Source organism: Loxodonta africana, chromosome 23, assembly GCF_030014295.1.
Source record: "Loxodonta africana isolate mLoxAfr1 chromosome 23, mLoxAfr1.hap2, whole genome shotgun sequence".
In the NCBI taxonomy this organism is placed as follows: Eukaryota; Metazoa; Chordata; class Mammalia; order Proboscidea; family Elephantidae; genus Loxodonta; species Loxodonta africana.
The window spans coordinates 18,110,016-18,134,462 of NC_087364.1; the positions used below are offsets into that span (position 1 = coordinate 18,110,016).

Here is a 24,447-nt window from a genome sequence, read left to right on the forward strand (position 1 = left end):
CCCTGCTGAGAATCTGCATTTCTAACAAGTTCCCAGGCCATGCTAATACTGCTGGTTAGGGACCAATTCGGAGACCCACTGGTAGGGTAATGATTCTCAAAATTTATACATAAGAATCATCTGGGGATCTTGTTAAAATGTAGATTCTGATTCAGTATATCTGGAATGGAAGGAACCCGTCCAAAGCTCTGACTGATAATTACTGGTGATTGGATTGTAAAAGTGGGAAACAAAGAAGAGGGACCAACTTTTGCAGTCAACAATGGGCTCAAACATAACAACAACTGTGAGGATGGCAATGGACCAGGCAGCATTCTGTTGTACATAGGGTCACCTATGAGTTGAAACTGGCTCAATGGCACCTAACAACAATCTTTACAGAGGCAGAATGCTGCATATTTCTCCTGAGGAGTGGCTAGTGGGTTTGTACCACCAACTTTTAGGTAGACAGCCAAGCACTTAACCATTGTGCCACCAAGGCTCCTTGCAGGTTGAATACGAGAGGTAAGTCAAATGTTCTTTTCCTTGTTTACTAGGTTTCAAAAAAATGGGGTAGTTTTCTACCAACCGCCAAAGTGACTAATTCATTTTTCAGTTTTTCTGTATCATTATGCCCTCATGGATATACATGTATTTTGGTAAGTATTAATCCATTGCAGTTACTAATATTCAAACTCATTTTTTGCCAGTAGGAACACATTCAGGTTGATTCTGGATTACTTTTGATACACCCAGTATTCTTTGAGGAGTCCTTGGGTGTACAAATGGCTAATGTGCTCCACTACTCATCGAAAGGTTGGAGGCTTGAGTCCATCCAGAGGCATCTTGGAAGAAACGCCTGGCTATCTACTTGCAAAAACTCACCCATTGAAAACCCTATGGGGCACAGCTCTGCTGTGATACATATGGAGCCTCCATGAGTTGACGGTGACTCAATGGCAGCTGGTTACCACGCTTATCCTTTGAAGGCTTCTTGGCTTTCTATTATGCTAAGATGTTCTGGATCTGTATTTGCTCTCCTAGACTGGAGACAGCCATTTCCAAGGATCCCTGTTGTTGTTCTGTGCTGTTGAGTTGACTCCGACTCATAGCGACTCCATGTGACAGAGTAGAACTGCCCCATAGGGTTTCCCAGGCTGTAATCTTTACGGGAGCAAGTCGCCAGGTCTTTTCTCCCACAGAGCAGCTGGTGAATTTGAACCAATGACCTTGTGGTTAGCAGCTGAGTACTTAACCATTGTGCCACCAGGGCTCCTTAGTTCCTTTTAACAAAAAATCTATTTAGGGATAACGATTTGGGCACCAGGGTTTTAGGTCTTTCCAGTACACAAAGCTGGGAATATTTCTTTTAAAAGATAAATTTCATATGAGTTCATACTTGTACTTCCAATTCAAATCCAGAACTGTTAGTTGTTGTTGTTAGGTGCTGTGGAGTCGGTTCCGACTCAGAGCGACCCTATGCACCACAGAACGAAACACTGCCCGGTCCTGCGCCATCCTTACAATCGTTATGCTTGAGCTCAAAACTTCAGTTTTTAAATTTAATCTAACTAGCCTAATACGTACCTCCTTTCAACTACACCAAAACTCTAGTTTCTCAGTGGTACAAAAATAATTACTCGTTTGTTTTATTCCATAATACACAATCTCAGAATAACAATACCAGTATTAGCACCAAATAACACAATTACTGAAGACAGATAAAGATATTTGTTGCAATTCTTTTTGAACTTTGTTCTTAGTTGCCGTCCAGTCAGCCCTCAACTCACAGTGACACTACACACAATGGGATCGGACTGCTGTGATTTATAGGATTTTCGTTGGCTGATTTTTTAGAAGTAACTTTCCAGGTCTTTCTTCCTAGTCTGTCATAGTCTGGAAGCTCTGCTGAAACCTGTTCAGCGTCATAGCGACATGCAAGCCCCCAGTGACAGATGGGTTGGGCTACGCATGAGGCGCATTTGCCAGTAATCAAACCCGCATCTCCCGTGTGGAAGGCAAGAATTCTACAACCGAACCACCACTGCCCCCAATTTTGAACTTAGGGTGTATTTTATAGGATTTTTTTTTTTTTTTACACAATCAAACTACTCTTTGAACTTAGGGTGTATTTTATAGGAGATATACAAATTACTTTTTTAAAGTCACTTGGAATAGTTCTTCTCTGTGTGATTATGCCACCAACAGGATATAGTTACTTTCATTTGTTTAATTGTACTGTTTAAAATATAATTTTAATTTATAATTGTATAAAATTGCTACATAGTTTCAAAGTCAAATCTACAAAACAAATGTACTCAAAGTCTAGCTTCTATTCCTATTCTCTGATCCTATTTCTCCCCCCCCCACCACAGGTAACCATTTTTTAAAAATTCATTGCTTTTCTTAATATAAGCAAATATATACATTTCCTCACTGCTTAGAAAGGTAGCCTAATGTACGTACTTTTCTCCATCTTTGTCACTTATCGATATCTCCTTGAGCAGTAGTATATGTAGAAATTTTTCCCCCTTCTTTTCTTTTTTATACTTTTTAAAAAATATATTGATAAAAATATGTACAACAAAATTAATACTCATTTGTCACGGATTGAATTGTGTCCCTCCAAAATGTTTATATCAACTTGGCTAGGCCATGATTCCCAGTATTGTGTGGTCGTCCTGCATTTTGTGGGTGCCATTTTATGTTAAGAGGTAACACCATCCTTACTCAGGTAACCTCACTGATTCAATGTAAAGGGAGTTTCCCTGAGATGTGGCCTGCACTACCTTTTACTTCTCAAGAGATAAAAGGAAAGAGAAGCAAGCAGAGACTGGGGTACTTCATACCACCAAGAAAGCAGCACCAGGAGCAGACCACATCCTTTGGACATGGAGCCCTTGTGCCTACGGAGCTCCTCAACCAGGGTAAGACTGATGACAAGGAATCTTACCCCAGAGCTGACAGAGAGAGAAAGCCTTCTCCTGGAGCTGACACCCTGAATTTGGACTCGTAACCTACTAGGCTGTGAGAGAATAAATTTTTCTTGTTAAAGCCATCCACTTGTGGTATTTCTGTCATAGCAGCACTAGATGACTAAGACACCATTCAACAATTTCTACATGTACAGTTCATTGACAATAGTTACATACTTCCCATTGTGCTGGCATTCTCCTTATCTCTGCCCATATTGTTTCACCACCATTAACTTAGACTCTCTGCCCCTTAAAGTTTTCATCTGTGCTTTAGAGTTACTCTTGTCCATTCAATTTCATGTGGATAATTCTTTAAGAGTGCATTGTTCAAGGCAAACATTCTTTTATTTTTTCTAAATTTTATTTATTTTGTTGTTGTTGCTGAGAATATACACAGCAACACATACACCAATTCAGCAGTTTCTACATGTACCATTTAGTGATGTCGATTACATTCTTCAAGTTGTGCAGCCATTCTCACCCTCTTTTTCTGAGTTGTTCCTCGCTCATTAACTCACTGCCCCCTAAGGTTTCTGTCTAATCTTTCGAGTTGCTGTTGTCAATTTGATCCCACATAGATAGATCTTAAAAGAGCATAATGCTCACGGCAGACCTTTTTTGCTAGTTAAGCTAAACTATTGTTCAGTTTTAAGATGACTTCAGGGGATATTTTTGGTTTAAGATATAATGATTATCTCAGGGCAATAGTTTCAGGGGTTCATCTACCTACCATGGCTCCAGAAAGTCTAGAGCCCATAAGAACTTGAAATTTATTCTACATTTTCCCCCTTTTGATCAGGGTTCTTCCACGGAACCACTGATCAAAATGTTCAGCAATAGTAGCTGGGCACCATCCAGCTCTTCTGGTTCCATGGCAAGAAGGCACTTTTTCATGGAGGCAATTAGCCCCACATTTCATATTCTCCTCCTATTCCTGACTCTCCTTTTCCTCTGTTGCTCCGGGTGAATAGAGAACAATTGTTGTGCCTTATATGGCCACTTGCAAGCTTTTAAAAGACTTCAGGCATTAAGAAACTAAAAAGGGGGTAAAATAGGATCATTAAACACATTATTTAGGCCAATGTACTGGGATTTCCCATGAAACCATGACCCTAATCCTCCAAACCAAGGAACCAAATCCCATGAGATGTTTGTACATGAGCAGCCTCAGCAGCTACTCTTTTTTGTGCCATTGTTGTAAATATGCATCTGTTACACAACTTTTGCTAATTCAACTTTTTATAGTTGTATAACTTATTGATGGAAACCCTGGTGGCACAGTGGTTAAGTGCTACGGCTGCTAACCAAAAGGTTGGCAGTTCAAATCCACCAGGCGCTCCTTGGAAACTCTACAGGGCAGTTCTACTCTGTCCTATAGGGTCGCTATGAGTCGGAATCAACTCGATGGCAGTGGGTTTTTGGTTTTGGTATAACTTATTGATAGCAATTATAATAATCGGCTGTGCAACCCCACCCTTAATCAATGTGATTTTCCCATCACTATTAACCCCTATTTCCCCTCCCTCCCACCCCTGGTAACCACTGATAAACTTTGGTCTCTATACATTTGCCTTCTCTTATCTTTTTATACAAATGAGGTCGTACAATATCTGACCTTTTGTGATTGGCTTATTTCACTTCTGTCTTCAAGTTCTGTCCATACTGCAGTACGTACCAGGATGTCATTTCTCCTACTGGCTGAGTAGTATTAAGGTGAACATTTTTTATGAAATGAGCTAAATTGTTTAAAGATGACTTCATGGGATATTTTTGTTTCAAGGCTCAAAAGTTCTTTCTAAGCACTTTTGGGGGTTCCTCTAGTCTGCATGGCTCCGTTGGTCTGGTTTCCAATAAGTTCCGTTCCACATTTTCGTTCATTTTGATCAAGATCCAACTATTGGGTCCTTGATCACAACATTCATTAATCTTCCCCATTCATGTGACAGCTGCGCAGTATTCCATCCTGTGGGTCTACCACAGAATGTTCTGCCAGTCTCCTACTCATGGACTTTTGAGTTCTTTTCAGTCTTTTTTAATTTCAGTGGTGCTATAGTTACTTTGTGCTTTGTATTTTTGCCAGTTTGTCTTCAGAAAGGAGCCCTGGTAGCACAGCTGTTAAGTGCTCAGTTGCTAACTGAAAGTTCGGTAGTTCGAACCCACCCAGCGGCTCCACAGGAAAAAGACCTGGCAATCTGCCTCTGTAAAGACTACAGCCTTGGAAACCCTATGCGTCAGTTCTACTCTGTCCTACAGGGTTGCAATGAATCAGAGTCCACTCAGTGGCAATAGGTTTTTTGGTTTGTCTCTGGGAGATTCCTGGAAGTGGAACCACTAAATCAAAGAATAAATATATATGCGATTTTGTTAGATGTTGCCAAATTCCCCTTCATAGGATTTGTACCATTGCCCTGTACCCTTATGAAAACAGAGAAAATTTTGGAGTTTGCCAATGCAATAGATGAGCTATTGTAGTCCGCTGCGGTCTTAGTTTGGTTTATTCTTATTACAAGTGAGGTTGAGCATCTTTTCATATGGCTAAGAGACATCCACATATATTTTTCTAAGTGCTGTGTGGTCATATTTCTAGCTCATTTTTCAATGGCAGTGGGTCGCAAAGTGTGATCCCTAGACCAGCAGCAAAAGCATCACCAGGGAACCTATTGGAAACGCAAATCCTCAGGCCCTAAAGCAGACCTCCTGAATAAGAAACTCCAGGATTGGGGCCCCAAAATGTTTATTTTAACAAGCCCTCCAGGTGATTATGATCCAGTAAAGTTTGAAAACGACTCACCTATAGGACTGATTCAACTTCTGTATGTTAGCTCACCATCCTATTTAAAGCACCAGCGGCTATCCAGTCACCTCCAACTCATGGCAACCCCATGTGTATCAGGGCTCCATAGGGTTTTCAGTGGCTGATTTTTCAGAAGTAGATCACTGGGCCTTTCTTCCAAGGTGCTTCTAGATGGACTCAAACTTCCGACCTTTCAGTTAGTCCCGAGCACATTAACAATCTGCACACTCAGGGACTCCATAAACCCCCTGTCGTTGAGTAGATTCTGATTCACAGCGACCCTCAGGACAGAGTAGAACTGCCCTATGGAGTTTCCAAGAAGCGGCTGGTAGATTTGAACTGCCGGCCTTTTGGTTAGCAGCCGAATGCTTAACCACTGTGCACCAGGGCTCCAGGGACTCCATAGGCTCGTCTAATTATTCTCTAATTAAACCAAGGCCAAAGTATTAATAAACTGGAGCTGAAAGATCACCCAATTCAAATGCCATGGGACATTCATTTGTTGATTCATTCAACCAATAACAAACAGATATTAAGTACTTACCATGAGTCAGTCTCTATGGTAGGCAATGAGCACACAGTGTTAAAGAAAACAGACACGGCCACTATCCCCCGGAGCTTACCTTCTAATGAGGAAGAACAAAGCCCAACAAGCCAACTCAAGCCTTACCAAGAAGAATTACAAAGTGCTAGGTGCTTGGGTGCTGCAAACAGTTAAGCACTTGACTACTAATCGAAAGGCTGGCAGTTCAAACCCACCAGGAACACCTTGAAAGTAAGGCCTGGCCATCTGCTTCCAAAAGGTCACAGCCTTGAAAACCCTCTGGAGCAGCTCTACTCTGCACACATGGGGTTGCCATGAGTCAAAATTGCTTTGATGGCAACTAATAACACTGCACCCTAGATAAGGGGCTCCATTTAGTCCAGAGGTCAGGGAAATGCAAATTGATAGGAAGCTTAGGAGGCAGTGAGTTTATGTTAACGGGGAGGAACAACCCAGAAAAGGAGGGTGAGAATGGTTGCCCAACATGAAGAATGTAACCAATGTCACTGAATTGCACATGTAGAAACTGTTGAATTAATGTTTGTTTTGCTGTGTATAGTCTAAACAACAACAACAAAATTAAAAAAAAAAATGAACTGAGACAATATTTTACTTCCAGCAGACTGATAAAAAAACTCAAAAAGGATAACACCTTTGCTTGGCAGGTATCTGAATGGAAAGCGTCAGTGACAGCCTCTTTGGAAAGGAATCTAGCACAATCCATTAACGCAACAAACACAGCAACCTCGCTCCTGGGAATGGACCCCATAGAAAAGAAGACCTCGCATTCAGGCTGTGCAGCACTGCTTGTAGGGGCAAACGCTGGCTACAGAGTGAATTCCCATCAGCAGGAGAAGGGCTGGATAAGTGAGTGTGATGCAGCCATGGAGAAGACTGAACACACCACCACCTCGAAGGTATATCTGTGATGCAATTCGAGAAAAGCAACATGCAGAAAAATGGGTATAACGCAATCTCAGCTTCAAAAAAACAAAAAACTCGTATATGTGTGTATGTATATGCATTGGTATGTGTTTATTAGAGCACAGGAGAAAAACATGGAAAAATAAATACCATGTCCGTGAGCCAACTATGGTGGATTAACCCATAAAAAAACCAAACTCATTGTCATCGAGTCGATTCTGACTCATAGTGACTCTATAGGATACAGAAGAACTGCTCCATAGGGTTTCCAAGGAGTAGCTGGTAGATTCAACCTGTCAACCTTTTGGTTAGCAGCCGAGCTCTTAACTGCTGCACCACCAGGGCTCTATAATAAATAAAACTCAATAGAACTCCACAAGCCAACTCAAGCCTTGCCAACAGGAATAACAAGGTGCTACTGCCCCCTAAGGAGCCCTGGTAGAGCACTGGCTAAGCACTCAGCTGCTAACCAAAAGGCTGGTGGTTCGACCCACCAGCTGCTTCAGGGTAGAAAGACGGGGCAGTCTCCTTCCATAATGAGGACAGCCTTGGAAACCCTATGGGGCAGTTTTACTCTGTCCTATAGGGTCGCTATGAGTAGGAATGGTATTAGGTCCATGGCAATGGGTTTTACTGCACCCTAAAGAGCCTTTTTTTTTAAAGAGCCCTAGTGGTGCAGTGGTGCAGTGGTTAAGTGCTTGGCTGCTAACCAAAAGGTTGGCAGTTTGAAACCACCAGCCACTCCGCAGGACAAAGGGCCTGGCTATTTGCTCCCGTAAAGATTACAGCCTTGGAAACCTTATGGGGCAGATTCTACTCTGTCCTATAGGCTTGCTGAGTCGGAATCGATTCAATGGCAATGGGTTTGGTTTGATCCGGTTTACTGCGTCCTAGAGCAAGGGGCTCCATCTAATCTAGCTGATTAAAAGTACCAATACAGGTATAGGTGAGCCAGCTACATCCATTCTACCCTCCCCCTAGTAGGTGTCCCCCTAGTGCAGAAGACGGAAAGCTAAAACCTACCTGCTCTGATATCCCTGTGGCTCTGGTGGGGATGTAACTGTGGCTTGGCCAAAGAGATGAACAGAAGTGAGGGGTGGCAGGAGAAAGGGAGGCAGAGCCATGCTTGGCCTGCATCCAGTTTCTGGGACAAGCACCTCCACTTGGCACCCGTTTGCACTAGCTGAGTTCCCGGGTCCAGCGACCAGCTCTGTGAGTGTGGAAAGGTAAGGCGCAGGGCACCTGCTTTGTAGCACATATTTTGCAGGCACTGCAGGCCTTGGAGTCGACTATCCTGAAGGAACAGCTGACCTCTGGTCCCAGGTCTGGTGGTAGAGTCTAGAGCGAGCAGGGGAGTGGTGGTCCCTGGTTGTTGTAGGGGCAGCAGATCCCTGGGATGCTTTGGGACTTGTTCCTGGAGCCTCCTCCTAGAGCTTGCTCCCACAGCCCTTCCAATAACTTTGTAAGGCTCTGCTTCCCTGAGCCAAATGCCAATCTGTTTAAAATCACTTGGTTTTATTTTCTGTAATGGCGACTGTGTGATTCAGCACATTACTAGTGGGGCAAGGGTAAGAGGCATTTATGAGAATTTAAACATATGTACATATGAAAGCCCAGCAGTTTGTCCTGCTGTGGTGGATTGCATGTTGCTATGATGCTGGAAGCTATGCCACTGTTATTTCAAATACCAGCAGGGTCAGCCATGGTGGACAAGTTTCAGTGGAGCTTCTAGACTAAGACAGACTATGAGGAAAGGCCTGGAGATCTACTTCTGAAAATTAGCCAGTGAAAACCCTATGGATCATAATAAAATATTGTCCAATATAATGCTAGAAGATGAACCCCCTGGGCTGGAAGGCAACAATGGACTTAAGTATGCTGGCAATCATGAAGATGGTACAGGACTGGGCAGTGTTTCATTCTTCTGTTCACGGGGTCACCACTAGTCAGAGCTGATGGCAACTAACAACAACAAATACTGTAAAACCTGAGAAAGCTGGAACCTGTGTAAGGCGGAAACCTGTCAGAGAAGGAAAACTCGAATATTTTCCACTAATGGAGAGTGACAAAAAAGTGTTAAGACTGCCCCCTGTCAAAGGCAGAAGGCTTTTAAGACACAGAAAAACAAAGTATCCTCACTGAGTTCCAGCTCTCACAGGTTTCACTATATATAAAAGTGCTTTGAAAAGAATGGCATTGTTATTATGGTTTATTTTAAATGCCATTTAAAATTCATCTATCACCACATCTAAACTACTGATTTGCACAGGTACTTTCAAAAGACTTTCTATTTAATGCAGAAAGGGCCCTCCACTGCAGAGTTCTCCACGGCAGAAAGTCTTACCGGCGGGTGTGGAAGCAGATTTGGGCGCTGGGAGTAAACTCCTGCGGGGTGTGGCCACACTGGAGGATGCTGGGGGTGCTGCTCGGCTGACCCCCTTGGGTGTGTCTTTGGAAGGCAAAGCTGCCTTCAGAGCCTGCTGGTCTTCATTTCCAAAGGGTGAGCCTGTGGGAGACAGACGGCGTGTTAATTACATCTTCATAAAAAATGGATGGGTTCCCTCACCATCTACAATTACCAACCAATCATAAGGCCGTGATCCCGTTTATGAGTTGGCCTGGCTGTTAGCGGGTGACCCTGGGAAGTATTTCTCTGGAAGTGGATGCGAAAAAGAGTTTCCATCACTGCAAAAACTTCTGCCACTCAAGTCCCTTCACTGAAGGGGCTTCACAAGAGCAGAGAGGAGACACACACACACGCTAAACACACCACACACACACACCACACACATACCACATATATACCACACACACACACTAAACACACACACACACAACACACACACACCACATATATACCACACACACACACTAAACACACCACACACATATACACACACCACTACACACACCACACACACACAGTGCTGTACACACACACTATGCACACACCACACACTACACACCACACACACATCACACATACACTGCACACACACACCCAGAGACCTCACACACACCACACATATCACATACACATCACACACAACACTACACACACACTACCATATGTACACACTATATGCACACCACACATATTACACACACACCACACACATACATACACAATACACACACACCTCCGAACATACTACATGCACACATCACACATACACCACTACACATACACTACCACACACACACACCACACACATATATATACACACACCATCACACGTACACCACACACACATACACATACCACATACACATCACACACACTCACCAGCACATGTACAATACACACACCCCACACACACCCCACACACGCACCCCACACACATGTTGCTTTATGTGTGTGTAACTATATGCATGTGTACAAGCATTTATGTATATGATAAGTCAGAGACGAGTAGTCCTTTTTTTCAAAGACAGGGAGTGGCCCAGAAGAGGTGAGATTAAGAATATCTGCACGATAAAATACTTAGGAATAAATCTAACCAGAGACATAAAAGACCTGTACAAAGAAAACTACAAGACACTACTGCAAGAAACCAAAAGAGACCTACATAAGTGGAAAAACATACTTTGCTCATGGATAGGAAGACTCAACATATGTGAAAATGTCTATTCTACCGAAAGCGATCTATAGATACAATGCAATTCCGATCCAAATACCAGTGACATTTTTTAGTGAGATGGAGAAACAAATCACCAACTTCATATGGAACGGAAAGAGGGCCCGGATAAGTAAAGCATCACTGAAAAAGAAGAACAAAGTGGGAGGTCTCACTCTACCTGATTTTAGAACCTATTATACTGCCACGGTAGTCAAAACAGCCTGGTACTGGTAGAACAACAGATACATAGACCAATGGAACAGAATTGAGAACCCAGATTTAAATCCATCCACATATGAACAGCTGATATTTGACAAAGGCCCCAAAACATTTAAATGGGGAAAAGACAGTCTCTTTAACAAATGGTGCTGGCATAACTGGATATCCATCTGCAAAAAAATGAAATGACCCATAACTCACACCATGTACAAAAGCTAACTCAAAATGGATCAAAGACCTAAATATAAAATCTGAACGATAAAGATCATGGAAGAAAAAATAGGGACAATGCTAGGAGCCCTAATACATGGCATAAACAGTATAGAAAACATTACTAACAATGTACAAACACCAGAAGAGAAATTAGATAACTGGAAGCTCGTAAAAGTCAAATACCTATGCTTATCCAAAGACTTCACCAAAAGTGTAAAAAGATTACCTACAGATTGGGAAAAAGTTTTTAGCTATGACATTTCTCGATCAGCATCTGATCTCTAAAATCTACATGATACTGCAAAAACTCAACAATAAAAAGACAAATAACCCAATTAAAAAATGGGCAAAGGATATGAATAGACACTTTTCCAAGAAGACATTCATGTAGCTAACAGATACATGAGGAAATGCTCACGATCATTAGCCATTAGAGAAACACAAATCAAAACTACAATGAGATTCCATCTTATTCCAACAAGGCTGGCATTAATCCAAAAAACACAAAATAATAAATATTGGAAAGGTTGTGAAGAGACTGGAACACTTATACACTGCTGGTGGGAATGTAAAATGATGTAGCCACTTTGGAAATCAATTTAGCACTTTTTTTTTAAAAAAAGCTAGAAATAGAACCACCATACGATCCAGCAATTCCACTCCTCGGAATACACCCTAAAGAAATAAGAGCCTTCACACGAACAGATGTGCACACCCATGTTTATTGCAGCACTGTTTACAACAGCAAAAAGATAGAAGCAACCAAGGTGCCCATCAATGGATGAATGTATAAATAAATTATGGTATATTCACACAATGGAATACTATGCAACAATTAAGAACAATGATGAATCTGTGAAACATTTCATAACATGGAGGAATCTGGAAGGCATTATGCTAAGTGAAATTAGTCAGTTGCAAAAGGGCAAATATTGTATGAGACCACTACTATAAGAACTCTCTAGATAGAGTTTAAACACAGAAGAAAATATTCTTTGATAGTTACAAGGGTAAGGAGGGAGGGAGAGGGATATTCACTAACTAGATAGTAGACCAAAATTTTTTTTAAGTGAAGGGAAGGGCAACACATAAGACAGGGATAGTCAGTACAACTGGACTAAACCAAAAGCAAAGAAGTTTCCTGGATACAATCAAAAGCTTCGAAGGCCAGAGTAGCAGCGATGGGGGTCTGGGGACCATGGTTTCAGGAGACATCTAGGTCAATTGGCATAGCAAAATGTATTAATAAAACTTTCTGCATGCCACTTTGGTAAGAGGCATCCATGGTCTTTTATCCCACTTTGGTAAGAGGCATCCATGGTCTTAAATGCTAGCAAGCGGCCATCTAAGATGCATCAGTCTCAACCTACCTGGAGTAAAGGAGAATGAAGAACACCAAAGACATACGGTGAAGATGAGCCCAAGAGACAGAAAGGGCCACATAAACCAGAGACTCCATCAGCCTGAGACCAGAAGAACTAAACGGTGCCCGGCTATCACCAATCACTGCCCTGACAAGGAACACAACAGAGAATATGGAGCAGGAGAACAGTAGGATGCAGATCTCAAATTCTTACAAAAAACCAGACTTAATGGACTGACTGAGGCTGGAGGGATCCTGACGGTCACGGTACCCAGACCCTTTGGTAGCCCAAGATTGGAACTGTTCCTGAAACCAACTCTCCAGACAGGGATTGGCCTGGACTGTAAGATAGACAATGACTCTGGTGAAGAGTGAACTCCGTGGCTCAAGCTGACACACGAGACTATGCTGATGACTCCTGTCTTGTGGGGAGACGAGAACGAAGAGGCGCACAGGAGCTGGCTGAATGGACACAGGGTATATAGGGTGGAGAGGAGGACTGTGCTGTCTCATTAAGGGGAGAGCAGCTGGGAGCACACAGTAGGGTGTATATGGCTTTTTGTATGAGCGACTGACTTGATTTGTAAACTTTCACCTAAAGCACAATAAATAAATATATATAAAAAAAGAAAATATCAACATGTACCACTGAATATAACGGCTCTGGTGGTGCGATGGTTAAGCACTTGGCTGCTAACTGAAATGTTGGCGGTTCGAATCTACCAGTGGGTCTGTGGGAAAAAGACCTGGTAATCTGCTCCCATAAAGATTATGGCCTAGGAAACCCTATGGGGCAGTTCTATTCTGTCATATGGGGTCATTATGAGTTGGGGTCAACTTTAAGACACCCAACAACAACCACTGAATATTCGCCCAGAAAGTTCACTCAGAGCTCCCTGAACTCAGCAAATTTTACAGTCAGAATAAGAGAATTAGAAGCTTAGGATGAAGATGGTGGGTGGGGAGAATGGAGACAAAGGATCTGTTTGAATTCATGAAAGCAGATACTGGTTATTCTGAGGCTTCATCAAAAGGGGTGGACCCTAAATGAGAGCCTAGTTTATTTCAAAGACATAAGATATTTATCAATATTTCTGTTTACTACTCAATGTAGGGAAACCCTGGTGGTGTAGTGGTTAAAGTGACTAAGAGGTCAGCAGTTCGAATCCGCCAGGTGCTTCTTGGAAACTCTATGGGGCAGTTCTACCCTGTCCTATAGGGTCACTGTGAGTCGGAATTGACAGCAGTGGGTAGGTTTACTCAATGTAGAAATACAGCCCCTTTGTATATAGGACCAGAACCAGTAGCAGTTGCATGGAGCTGACTGATTCATTGCGACTCTGTGTGTGTCAGAGTAGAACTATGCTCGTTTTTTTTTTTAAATAATATTTTATTGTGTTTTTGGTGAAGGCTTACATGGCAGTTCCCATCCAACAATTTCTACACAAATTATTCAGTGACACTTATTACATTCTTCATGACATGTGAGCATTCTCATTATTTCTGTTACGGTTGTTCCATTTCCACAAGGTTTTCAAGGGCTGATTTTTCAGAAATCACCAGGCCTAACTGTAGATACAAGGCGCCTCTGGGTGGACTTGAACCTCCAACCTTTCAGTCAGCCAGTGAGCATGTTAACAGGTTATAATTGACCCCTCTGACGTTCTGAAGGTATGATATCCTGGGATGTGTGTTTGTGTCAGGTTCAAATATGTAAAGTTGACGTGGCCCAAACTTTTCTTCTGGGTCTTTCCAAAGCTTTTGTTGTTTATTTGCCATCTCTTTCAGACAATGGCACCACAATCCATTCTCCGTTAAAGAATAAACTGCCTAATTGTACCTCTGAATTCAGTATGAGGCCTAGTCTATTAGAGAGTCTGAATGTACCGAAACTACCACTTGTTTGAAATAAAATGAGCCAGTTATAGGAACATGACCACTTATTGTGAAAAATAAGCAATGACTGCTGGAAGAAGTATGCAGAATTTTAGGAAGACTAAATGTTGTGTTTTCATCATTTTAAAAGGATAGTCATAACATTTTATTAAATAGAGCCTGCAAAAACCATGACAACATTGTTAAAATGGCTTTAACCACACCCATTGTTGTGGAGTCTATCCAGACTCATAGCGACCCTATAGGACACAGTAGAACTGCCCCATAGGCAGGGGCTTGTTTACGGAAAAAGCGCCTATGGGAATTAGTTTTAAATTGCTGAATGATCTCATAGCTGGCAATGGAAACTGTGATGGCCAATAGAAACTTCTTGTTGCCACCCCTCCTCAAGTGGTGCCCAGGGAGTGCACCCTACCTGCCATCCCCTTAGTTACACCTCTGCCTATAGGGTTTCCAATGCTGTAATCTTTATGGAAGCAGACTACCGCATCTTTCTCCCACAGAGCAGCTGGTGGATTTGAACTGCAGACCTTTTGGTTAGCAGCCACTTGCTTTAACCATTGCGCCACCTACCTACTACTATCCATTGCTTTTGAGTCAATTCTGACTCATAGTGACCCTATAGGTCAGAGTAGAACTGCCCCATAGGGTTTCCAAGGAGCGGCTGGTGGATTCGAACAGCCGACCCTTTGGTTAGCAGCTGTAGAGCACTTAATCACAGTGGCACCACGGCTCCTTAAAATGGCTTCAGTGTTCATAAAATCCCCAACCATTTAACGTAAGAGAGATTGTTGCTTTTTTCTCTCTGAAGACCTGAAAATCTGTTTAAAATTGGTGAAATTTGTTTTGGTTCTAAAGAAAAGCATATTTTAGAAGGAAAAATAAAGAACGTGCTATTTCTTAAACCAGGACCTATGACTTTTTAAGGCGTTGTGGAAGGTTTTAAATGGCTCTGGAGTGCTACCACAACCTGTCTGACAGTTTGTTGTACAGTGGTAGCTTGCATGTTGCTGTGACGCTGGAAGCTATGCCACCAGTATTTCAAATACTGACAGGGTCACCCATGATGAACAGGTTTCAGTGGAGCTTCCCGACTAAGACAGACTAGGAAGAAAGGCCTGGCAATCTACTTCCAAAAATTAGCCAATAAAAACCTTACAGATCACAAGAGAACGCTGTTTGACTCTCTTGATGTGGACACGTGATCAAGAGGGATCAATCGCTGGAGAAGGACACCATGTTTGGTGAAGTGGAGGGCCAGGGAGGGTGAGCGAGACCCTTGGTGAGATCGATTGGTACCATAGCCACAGCGATTGACTCAAACATGCTGGCAATCATGAGGATGATGTAGGACCAGGAAACTAAGGTCCCCATGAGTCAGAGTGGACTTGACAGCAGCTATCTACATATTTCTCTAAAGTGTGCTAAGAGAGTGCACTTGACCTTTGCAAACAGAACAAATGCATTAAAACTCCACAAAAGGATCTGCACTGTCTTGAATTTCTGATTAAAAAGACACACACGTGTTTGATCTAAACTCAGTCATGAAAAGGGACACCATTGCCAAACTCTGTCTTTGCTTCTGAATTACAGAACAGCTCACCAGTCCAATCCTAGAAATCAGAGACTCTCTGGAAGTTTGTATGGCATTTCAGAGGAGAGGGTTCAGCCACTAGAAATATTTCACATGAAACTATCTAATGTCCAGTCTACTGCGCACATACTTCCAGAATAATCCATCAGCTGAAATCTGCAGAAGCTGAATTGAGCACGAAACCTTTCACGCAGAATCTTTCATTTAGCAATTTATTAATGTTTTTAAGAAGGAGAATATTTTGTATCACTTGTAGAGTTCAAATGTCCTTTTATCACATTCTCTCCCGCCTGGCATTATTCTCTTACATGAAATTTATCATTCAGTGAACATGTCAATTTAGAGATCTGGCTACTTTCCAGACTGAGAAGTAATTCATCTGTTTGAAGTATGAAGTGTCAGGGGAAGCTATGTGTTCTCTGAGAGGGGTCTGGAATTACCAAAAAATACAATGCAATACAATAAAACTCTATTCTTGTCTATTATTGTGGAATACAGCTGACAATAAACAGTTCGACTCTTTGGAAAACAGCTTATGTTGGCCAGTAGTTATGGAGGCATTATTCAGTAAACTGAAGCACTGTGGTTGGGAAATGGCTGCTAGATTCCATAAATGCTCTGAACACCTCACTTCAATGCTGACAGCGTAAAATCACCGCTCGGTAAGAGGAAGAAAGCAACTGGAAATGAGCAAACTGTGCTTGTGCAAGCCAGAAAAATGTTCTGGAGAATTCCAACAGTGAAAATGGTTCACACATCTAATTCAGTCATTCCATTCCAACCAACCTACGTCTACTCTGGCCTGAGTGATCCAGCTTTTCATCTACTCAGCCACAGAAACAACATAAAAATCAGCCAAATGGTTCATGATGCAGACTCAGGAGCAAGACGGCCTCAGAGCGATAAAAGTATCTCCTGTATCTACCATCTACCACCCATCTGTCAGTTTGTCCTACTGTGGTGACTTGTGTGTTGCTATGATGCTGGAAGCTATGCCATCGGTATTTCAAACACCAGCAGGCTCACCCATGGTGGACAGGTTTCAACAGAGACTAGGAAGAAAGACCTGACAATCTACTACTGAAAACTAGCCAATGAAAATCCTACGGATCACAACTGAACATTGTCTGATATACTGCTGAAGGATGAGGCCCCTGGTAGGAAGGCAGTCAAAATACAGTGACTGCAACAATGGACTCGAGCATACCAACCACCTCCAAGACCCAGCAATGTTTCCTTCTGTCGTGCATGAGGTTGCCATGAGTTGGAGCCAACTCAACAGCAATTAACAACAACGACTACCTCCTACCTCTCTGTACCTCCGTTTCTTCTTTTGTTAAGTGGAGATCTTGATGATCTACCTCATAGAGTTGTGAGAATTAAAAGAGCTAATACAAAGTTGATATAAAACAACCAGAGTAACTCTTAGAATGGTGTCTAGTACATTGAATTCTCTTTTGTGTTAGTTATTAACACTTAAGTGTTACTTTTAAGTTCAATGGTTAATTATTACAACCAGTCAGTGTTTCTTAGGAACTTGGAGAGTGTTCAAGGATTAATATCAGATGGGCTGCACTAAGCAAGAAGAAAGGAAAAGATTGAGGTTATTGCTTATGGGGCAGATATTCTCTCAGTCTTTGGCTTGTCTTCACACTTATGGTGCCTTTATTAAAATTAAACAAAACAAAACACCGTTTTTATGCAGTTGATTTCTATCAGTCTTTCCCCCCTCCCCTGGATTTGTGCTTTGTGTATTCATTACCCACTCTGATGTCACAAAGATGTCCTGCTATGTATTCTTCTAAACGTTCTAAAATTGTTTCCACATTTGGAGTCCCTGGGTGGTTGCAAATGGTTAATGTGTTCAACTGCTAACTGGAAGTTGGAGGTTCGAGTCCACCCAGAGGCACCTTAGAAGAAAGGCTATGTACTTCCAAAAAATCAGCCATTGAAAATCCTGTGGACACAGATCTACTCTGACACACATGGGGTCGCCATGAGTTGGTGTTGACTCAATGGCAACTTTTTTTTTTCCCCACATTTAGTTCACTCATTCACCTGGATTGGGGCATGGGGCGGGAATCTAACTTGCTGTTGTTGTTTTCTAAATACACATACATAACATTGTCAAAGCCCTGGATATACTGGATAGCCTATCATTCCTACGATATTGGCATTGCCAGCTATCATTTTGTCAAGTTTCCATAGAGGCATGATGCTTTAGGGTAGGCTAACAACTCCAAAATTTCAGTAACTCAACACATAAAAGTTTATTTCTTGATCATGAATCTAATACAGGAGCTCCTATAGGGTCTGCTGTCCTGGGAAGCTCTCCAGGCAGGAACTCAGGGACCCAGGCTTCTTCCCTCTTGTGCTTTTGTTTTTCCTAGGGCTCTCAAGAGATCTTAACATTTGGGTGGGAGATGGGGAAAAAGTGGAAAACAGTTCATAGGATTGTATGGACCAGGCCTGGAAGTGATGTGTGTCACTTATACCTTTAGTCCATTGGCTGAAACTCAGTCACATGGGACAGCACCGGAGTCTGGGAAATGCAGTTCTGCTTTTGATCAGAAGCATAGGGAAATGGTTTGGTGAACAATTACCCACTTTTTCCCACATGAGGCTCCATTTCTGAGCTCTATATTCTGTTTCATTGATCTAACTGTCTATCACTGTGCCAACGTCATCCTGTATTTATTACCACAGCTTTATGATCATATTGAGCTCGTGTAAGATAATTAATTACCCCTCACTTGTTCTTCTACTTCAGTTTAAAAATTGTGTTGGCTATCCTTGGCTGTTTGCTCTTACATATAAATTCTAGAACTTGAGTTGCTTGTCAGCTTCTGTGAAAAACCGTCAGAATTTTCAGTGGATACTATTAAGTCTTTTTTCTCATCTGCAGCATAATTGAAGGGAGAGCAAGCATATATTTAACTAAGACCAGCAAACATGCTGAACATCTATTATACTCTAGGCTCGTGTGAGATGATGGAAATACAAAGAAGGCCCAGTGCCATGAAAAAATAAATATCAAAACCAGTGGTTCTAAAAAAGAGGAGCACTAATCCATAGTGGACATTTTGGAAATCTGTGAGGTATTTTGGGCTGAAGCAGCACTGGCATTTAGTGGGTGTGGGCTGTCAAGACCTCTGTTCAAAAGGTATGTAAAAATGCAGGAAGAGGGGTTAATAAATGTTAGCCAGAGGGTTATGAGGAGAAAATACAACACTTTAGTTAATAGTCACAACTCCCAAAGGGAATTTTCCTATTTTTTTTTTTTTTTTTATTCTTAGCTCTGTTAGTTGCCAGCACACTCTCCTTAATTCCTTTCCTTTGTCCATGCCAGTGATGTGGTCAAGAACTCCCTTATCTGCCACATTACCGCCAATGTATGAAGGTTTTTCTCTGTTCGTAGTAACATATGGATTCTAGTCCCCTCCTTCACTGCTAGTGTCCATCCTCTGTACGCATACAAGCCATCACATCATCAACCTACCATTTGGAAAGTAAGCTCTCCCCTTCATTAGGGTTCGAGACATTGCAAGGCATATATTCTGCATGGTTACAGAACTCAGGTTGGTCCAGTTTAATACATAAACCTAATCTCTCTCCTCTACAATTTTCTCTTCAAACTGTCAGGGCAACCCAGGGAAAGTGACCTTTTTTTTTTTTTCTTCACAGTGGTTGAATACCCTTAGCTGATCAGCTGATTCCATAAAAATTTCATCCAACTTAACCCCTACCTCACACCACATACAAAAATTAACTAACAATGGATCAAGGGCCTAAATAGAAGCCTAAAACTATAAAACTCTTAGAAGAAAATATAGATGTTAATCTTCATGAACTTGGATGAAACAATGGTTACTTAGATTTGACACCAAAAGCAAAAGCAGCCAAAGAAAAAATAAATTGACTCCATTAAAAAAAAAAATTTTTTTTGTTTTTCAGAAGACACCATCAAGAAAGTGAAAAGATAACCCACAGACGGAAGAAAAAATCGTAAATCATATACCTGATAAGGATCTATATCCAGAATATATGATGAACTTCTATAAACCTCCAAAATAAAAGAACAAATCACCCAATTAAAACATGAGCAAAGGATCTAAATAAACATTTCACCAATTAAGATATACACATAGCCAATAACACATGAAAATATGCCTAACATCACTAGTTATTAAGGAAATGAAAATCAAAACCACAATGAGATACCACTTGACACCCACTACCATTAAACAATTACTGTCGAGTTGACTCCAACCACTACGTGTGTCAAAGTAGAACTGTGTTCCACAGGGCTTTCAATGGCTGATTTTTCAGAAGTAGATTGTGAGGCCTTTCTTTTGAGACACCTCTGGGTGGACTCGAACATCCAAAGTTTTGGTTAGCAGTCAAGTGCATTAACCAATGGTACCACCCAGGGGCTCTTCACACCCACTAGGAAGGCTATAATAAAAAATACAGACAACAAAAAGTGTTGGTGAGGATATGGAGAAACTGGAACCCTCGGCTATTGCTGATGGGATTGTAGACTTGCACAGTTTCTTTTGAAAACAATCTGGTAGCTCCTCAAAAACTTAGAGATACCATAGGATCCAGTAGTTCCACTCCTAGGTATACATACATATGAGAATTGATGAAATATGTTCACACAAAACTTGTACAAATATGTTTATAACAGCATTATTTATAGTAGCTAAAATAATGGAAATAACCCAAATGTCCAAGTGATGAATGGATCAATGAAATGTGGTAAATGCATACAATAGAATATTATTCAGCCATAAAGAGGAATGAAGTCCTGATACATGTTACAACGTGGATGAACCTTGAAAACATTATACTAAGTGAAATAAGTCAGATACAAAGGCCACATGATGATTTCATTTATATTAAATACACAGAATGGATAAATTCATAGAGCAGAAAGCAGATTAGTGATTGCCAAGGGCTGGGGGAAAGAGGAGTAATGCCTAGAGGGTATGGGGTTTCTTTTTGAAGTTTTGAAAATGTTCTGAAATTAGATAGTAGTGATGGTTGGATAACCATATAAATATACTGTTGATGTTGTTGTTAGGTGCCGTCGAGTTGCTTCTGGCTCATACAGACCCCATGCACAACAGAACGAAACGTTGCCTGGTCCCCTGCCATGTTTGCTATGTTTGAGCCCATTGTTGCAGCCACTGTGTCGGTCCACCTTGTTAAGGCTCTTCCTCTTTTTCACCAACACTTTACTTTACCAAGCATAACGTCCTTCTCAAGGCATTGGTCCCTCTTGGTAACATGTTCGAAACATGTGAATTGCTTCTAGGGAGCATTCTGGCTGTACTTTGCCCATTCTTCTGGCAGTCCATGGTATATTCAATAGTCTTCACCAACGCCGTAATTCAAAGCCATCAAGTCTTATTTGGTCTTCCTTATTTTTTTTTATTCATTGTTCAGCTTTCATATGCATATGAGGAAATTGAAAATGTCCTGGCTTGGGTCAGGCACACCTTTAGGCCTCAAAGTGGCATCTTTGCTTTTGAACACTTTAAAGAGGTCTTTTGCAGCAGATATGCCTGATGCAATGTGCCTTTTGATTTCCTGACTGCTGCTTCCATGGGTGTTGATTGTGGATCCAAGTAAAATGAAATCCTTGACAACCTTAAGCTTTTCTCCGTTTATCATGATGTTGCTCACTGGTCTAGTTGTGAGGATTTTTGTTTTCTCTATGTTGAGGTGTAATCCATACCGAAGGCTGTGGTCTTTGATCTTCATCAGTAAGTGCCTGGAGTCCTCGTCACTTTCAGCAAGCAAGGCTGCATCATCTGCGTAACGCAGGTTGTTGATGAGCTACCTCCAACCCTGATGCTGCATTCTCCTTCATACAGTCCAGCTTTTCAGATTACATGTAGTCTGATTTATTGCATGTAAATATACTAAAAACCCACTAAATTGCCCCTGTAAAAGGGTGAAAATTATACGTGAATTATATCTCAATTAAAAAAAAAATCTCATCCATAAATTTTCTTTCCTGGCTCTCCTGGCTGGAACAAGCAACCCAAAATTGTGATTCAGCTCTCCTTCTCTCCCCTGAGAGTCTCCTGGTTTTCTCTTCTCATGCAGTTTTGTATTCTTATTCTCTTTCCCAAGTCCCAGCATGTGGCTACACAGCGGATGTCAACCAGCCTGTACCAGGGCTGTGCTGTCTCTTGATGGTATAATCTCGTATGGTATTAAAAAAAAAAAGAATGTTTCTCCAACCCACTATTACATCCCATTCATCATCTACAGCACAGCCGCCAAGCTTCTCTGTGAGGAGGGTGATACTCAGTTCATCCTCACACCCTTTCTCCCTTCTCGTCTGTTGTTGTTGTGTGCCATGGAATCGATTCCGACTCGTAGCAACCCCACGAGACAGCAGAACTGCCCCATAGAGTTTCCAAGGCTGTAACCTTTACGGAAGCAGACTACTACATCTTTCTCCTGCAGCTGGTGGGTTCGAATCACCGACCTTGCGGTTAGCCGCCGAGCACGTAACTACTGCCCCATCGGGGCTCCTTCCTTCTCGTCTATACCTCACCCAGTGAGGTGTGAGTCTGAGCTGCTCTGGTCCTTTATCACAGAGAGAGGAAGACACATGCCAACCCAGGCCAAAACAGGCTGTGCTAAAGGAATGAAGGTCTCCTGGCAAATTTTAGGCACTGGGAGGGGGGCAGTAGATTTACTGGACGCTTCATATGCTCCCACTAGGTCGTGCGTGGTGCCTACTCGGCCTCCTCAAAAGGCTAATTCTGACTATAGCTAAGGTCAGGATGAGAATTCAGGATCACTGACCCATATTTCAGCGCTCTTTTCACCACACGGTACCAGCACCAGTACCGGTCACCATCGAGCTGCCTTCTGCTCACAGCGACCCCATGTGTGTCAGGGTAGAACTGCGCTCCGTAGGGTTTTCAACGGTGGGTTTTTTCCAAGAGTAGACTTCCAGGCCTTTCTTCTGAGGTTACAGTTCTCCGTGATAAGAGACTCCAGAACTGGAAACTTTTCATGTCTAGCCCTTTTCCTGTGGAATCTCATTTTTTCTTAGAAAATATTTCATTTTGACAAAGAAATTACATTGGTTAAATGGCAAGGTATCAGGTTTACTTTCACTCCCTAATGTGAGAAAGAAAACATCCACCTGGGTTAAAATATGCAGAAGGTGGGAGATCAGACATTTAGTTGATACTTTAATAATTAAACTTCATCTTGTCACTAGTGACAAATGCTGAGAAATATGCATCAATTAGGTAATTATGCAGCCAGAACATTATACAACTTGATTGCCTGGGATTTGTCAAAAAAAAGGAAAAAAGAATCAGTCAAGAGAGTAGTTTAATTACTATAATATAGGTAAATATTCAAAATCAGTGAACAAGTCTTATATTTGGTTGTAATGCCATCATTTTATTAATAACTTTGGCTTTCTGCTACAGCCTTCTCCTTAGGAAGCCATTCTGGTCTGATCGGTGTTTGTCCCTCATTGCCATTATTTCTTCTTTTTAAAATCTGGGCTCAGTTATTGGCATTCCCAATGATGAATTAGGAAGGAAGAACTATGTAGAGCCCCACACGTCTGTCAGTCTGTTGTACTGTGACGCCTTGAGAGCTGCTGTGAAAGCTGCAAACTATGCCACCAGTATTCAAATACCAGCAGGGTTATCCATGATACAGGTTTCAGCTGAGCTTCTAGACTAAGACAAACTAGGAAGAAGGACCTGGCGATCCACTTCTAAAAAAACTGGCTGGTAAAAACCTTATGAATAGCGGCGGAACACTGTCTGATATAGTGCCAGAAGATGAGCCCCGCAGGTCGGAAGGCACTCAAAAGACGACTGGGGAAGAGCTGCCTCCTCATAGTAGAGTCAAACTTAACGACATGGACGGAGTCAAGCTTTCAGGACCTTCATTTGCTGATGTGGCATTACTCAAATGAGAAGAAACAGCTGCAAACATCCATTAATAATAGGAACATGGAATGTACAAAGTATGAATCTAGGAAAATTTGAAGTTATCAAAAATGAAATGGAATGCTTGAAGACAGATATCCTAGGCATTAGTGAGCTGAAATGAACTGGTATTGGCCATTTTGAATCAGACAATCATATGGTCTACTATGCTGGGAATGACAAATTGAAGAGGAATGGTATTATATTTATGGTCAAAAAGAACATTTCAAGAGCTATCCTGAAGTATAATGCTGTCAGTGATAGGATAATATTCATATGCCTACAAGGAAAGCCAGTTAATACAGCTATTATTAAAATTTGCACACAGATCACTAACGCCAAAG

The 24,447-nt window shown here is 41.7% G+C and overlaps 1 protein-coding gene across 1 annotated transcript in view; it reads right to left on the reverse strand.

Annotated features, from left to right (window-relative positions):
• The window catches only part of MTUS2 (microtubule associated scaffold protein 2), a 711,801-nt gene that overhangs the window by 232,909 nt on the left and 454,445 nt on the right, over positions 1–24,447 (reverse strand). The window contains exon 7 of the mRNA XM_003413957.4: positions 9,561–9,722. Coding sequence (XP_003414005.2) covers positions 9,561–9,722 — 162 coding nt within the window. The remainder of the gene's footprint in view (positions 1–9,560; positions 9,723–24,447) is intronic.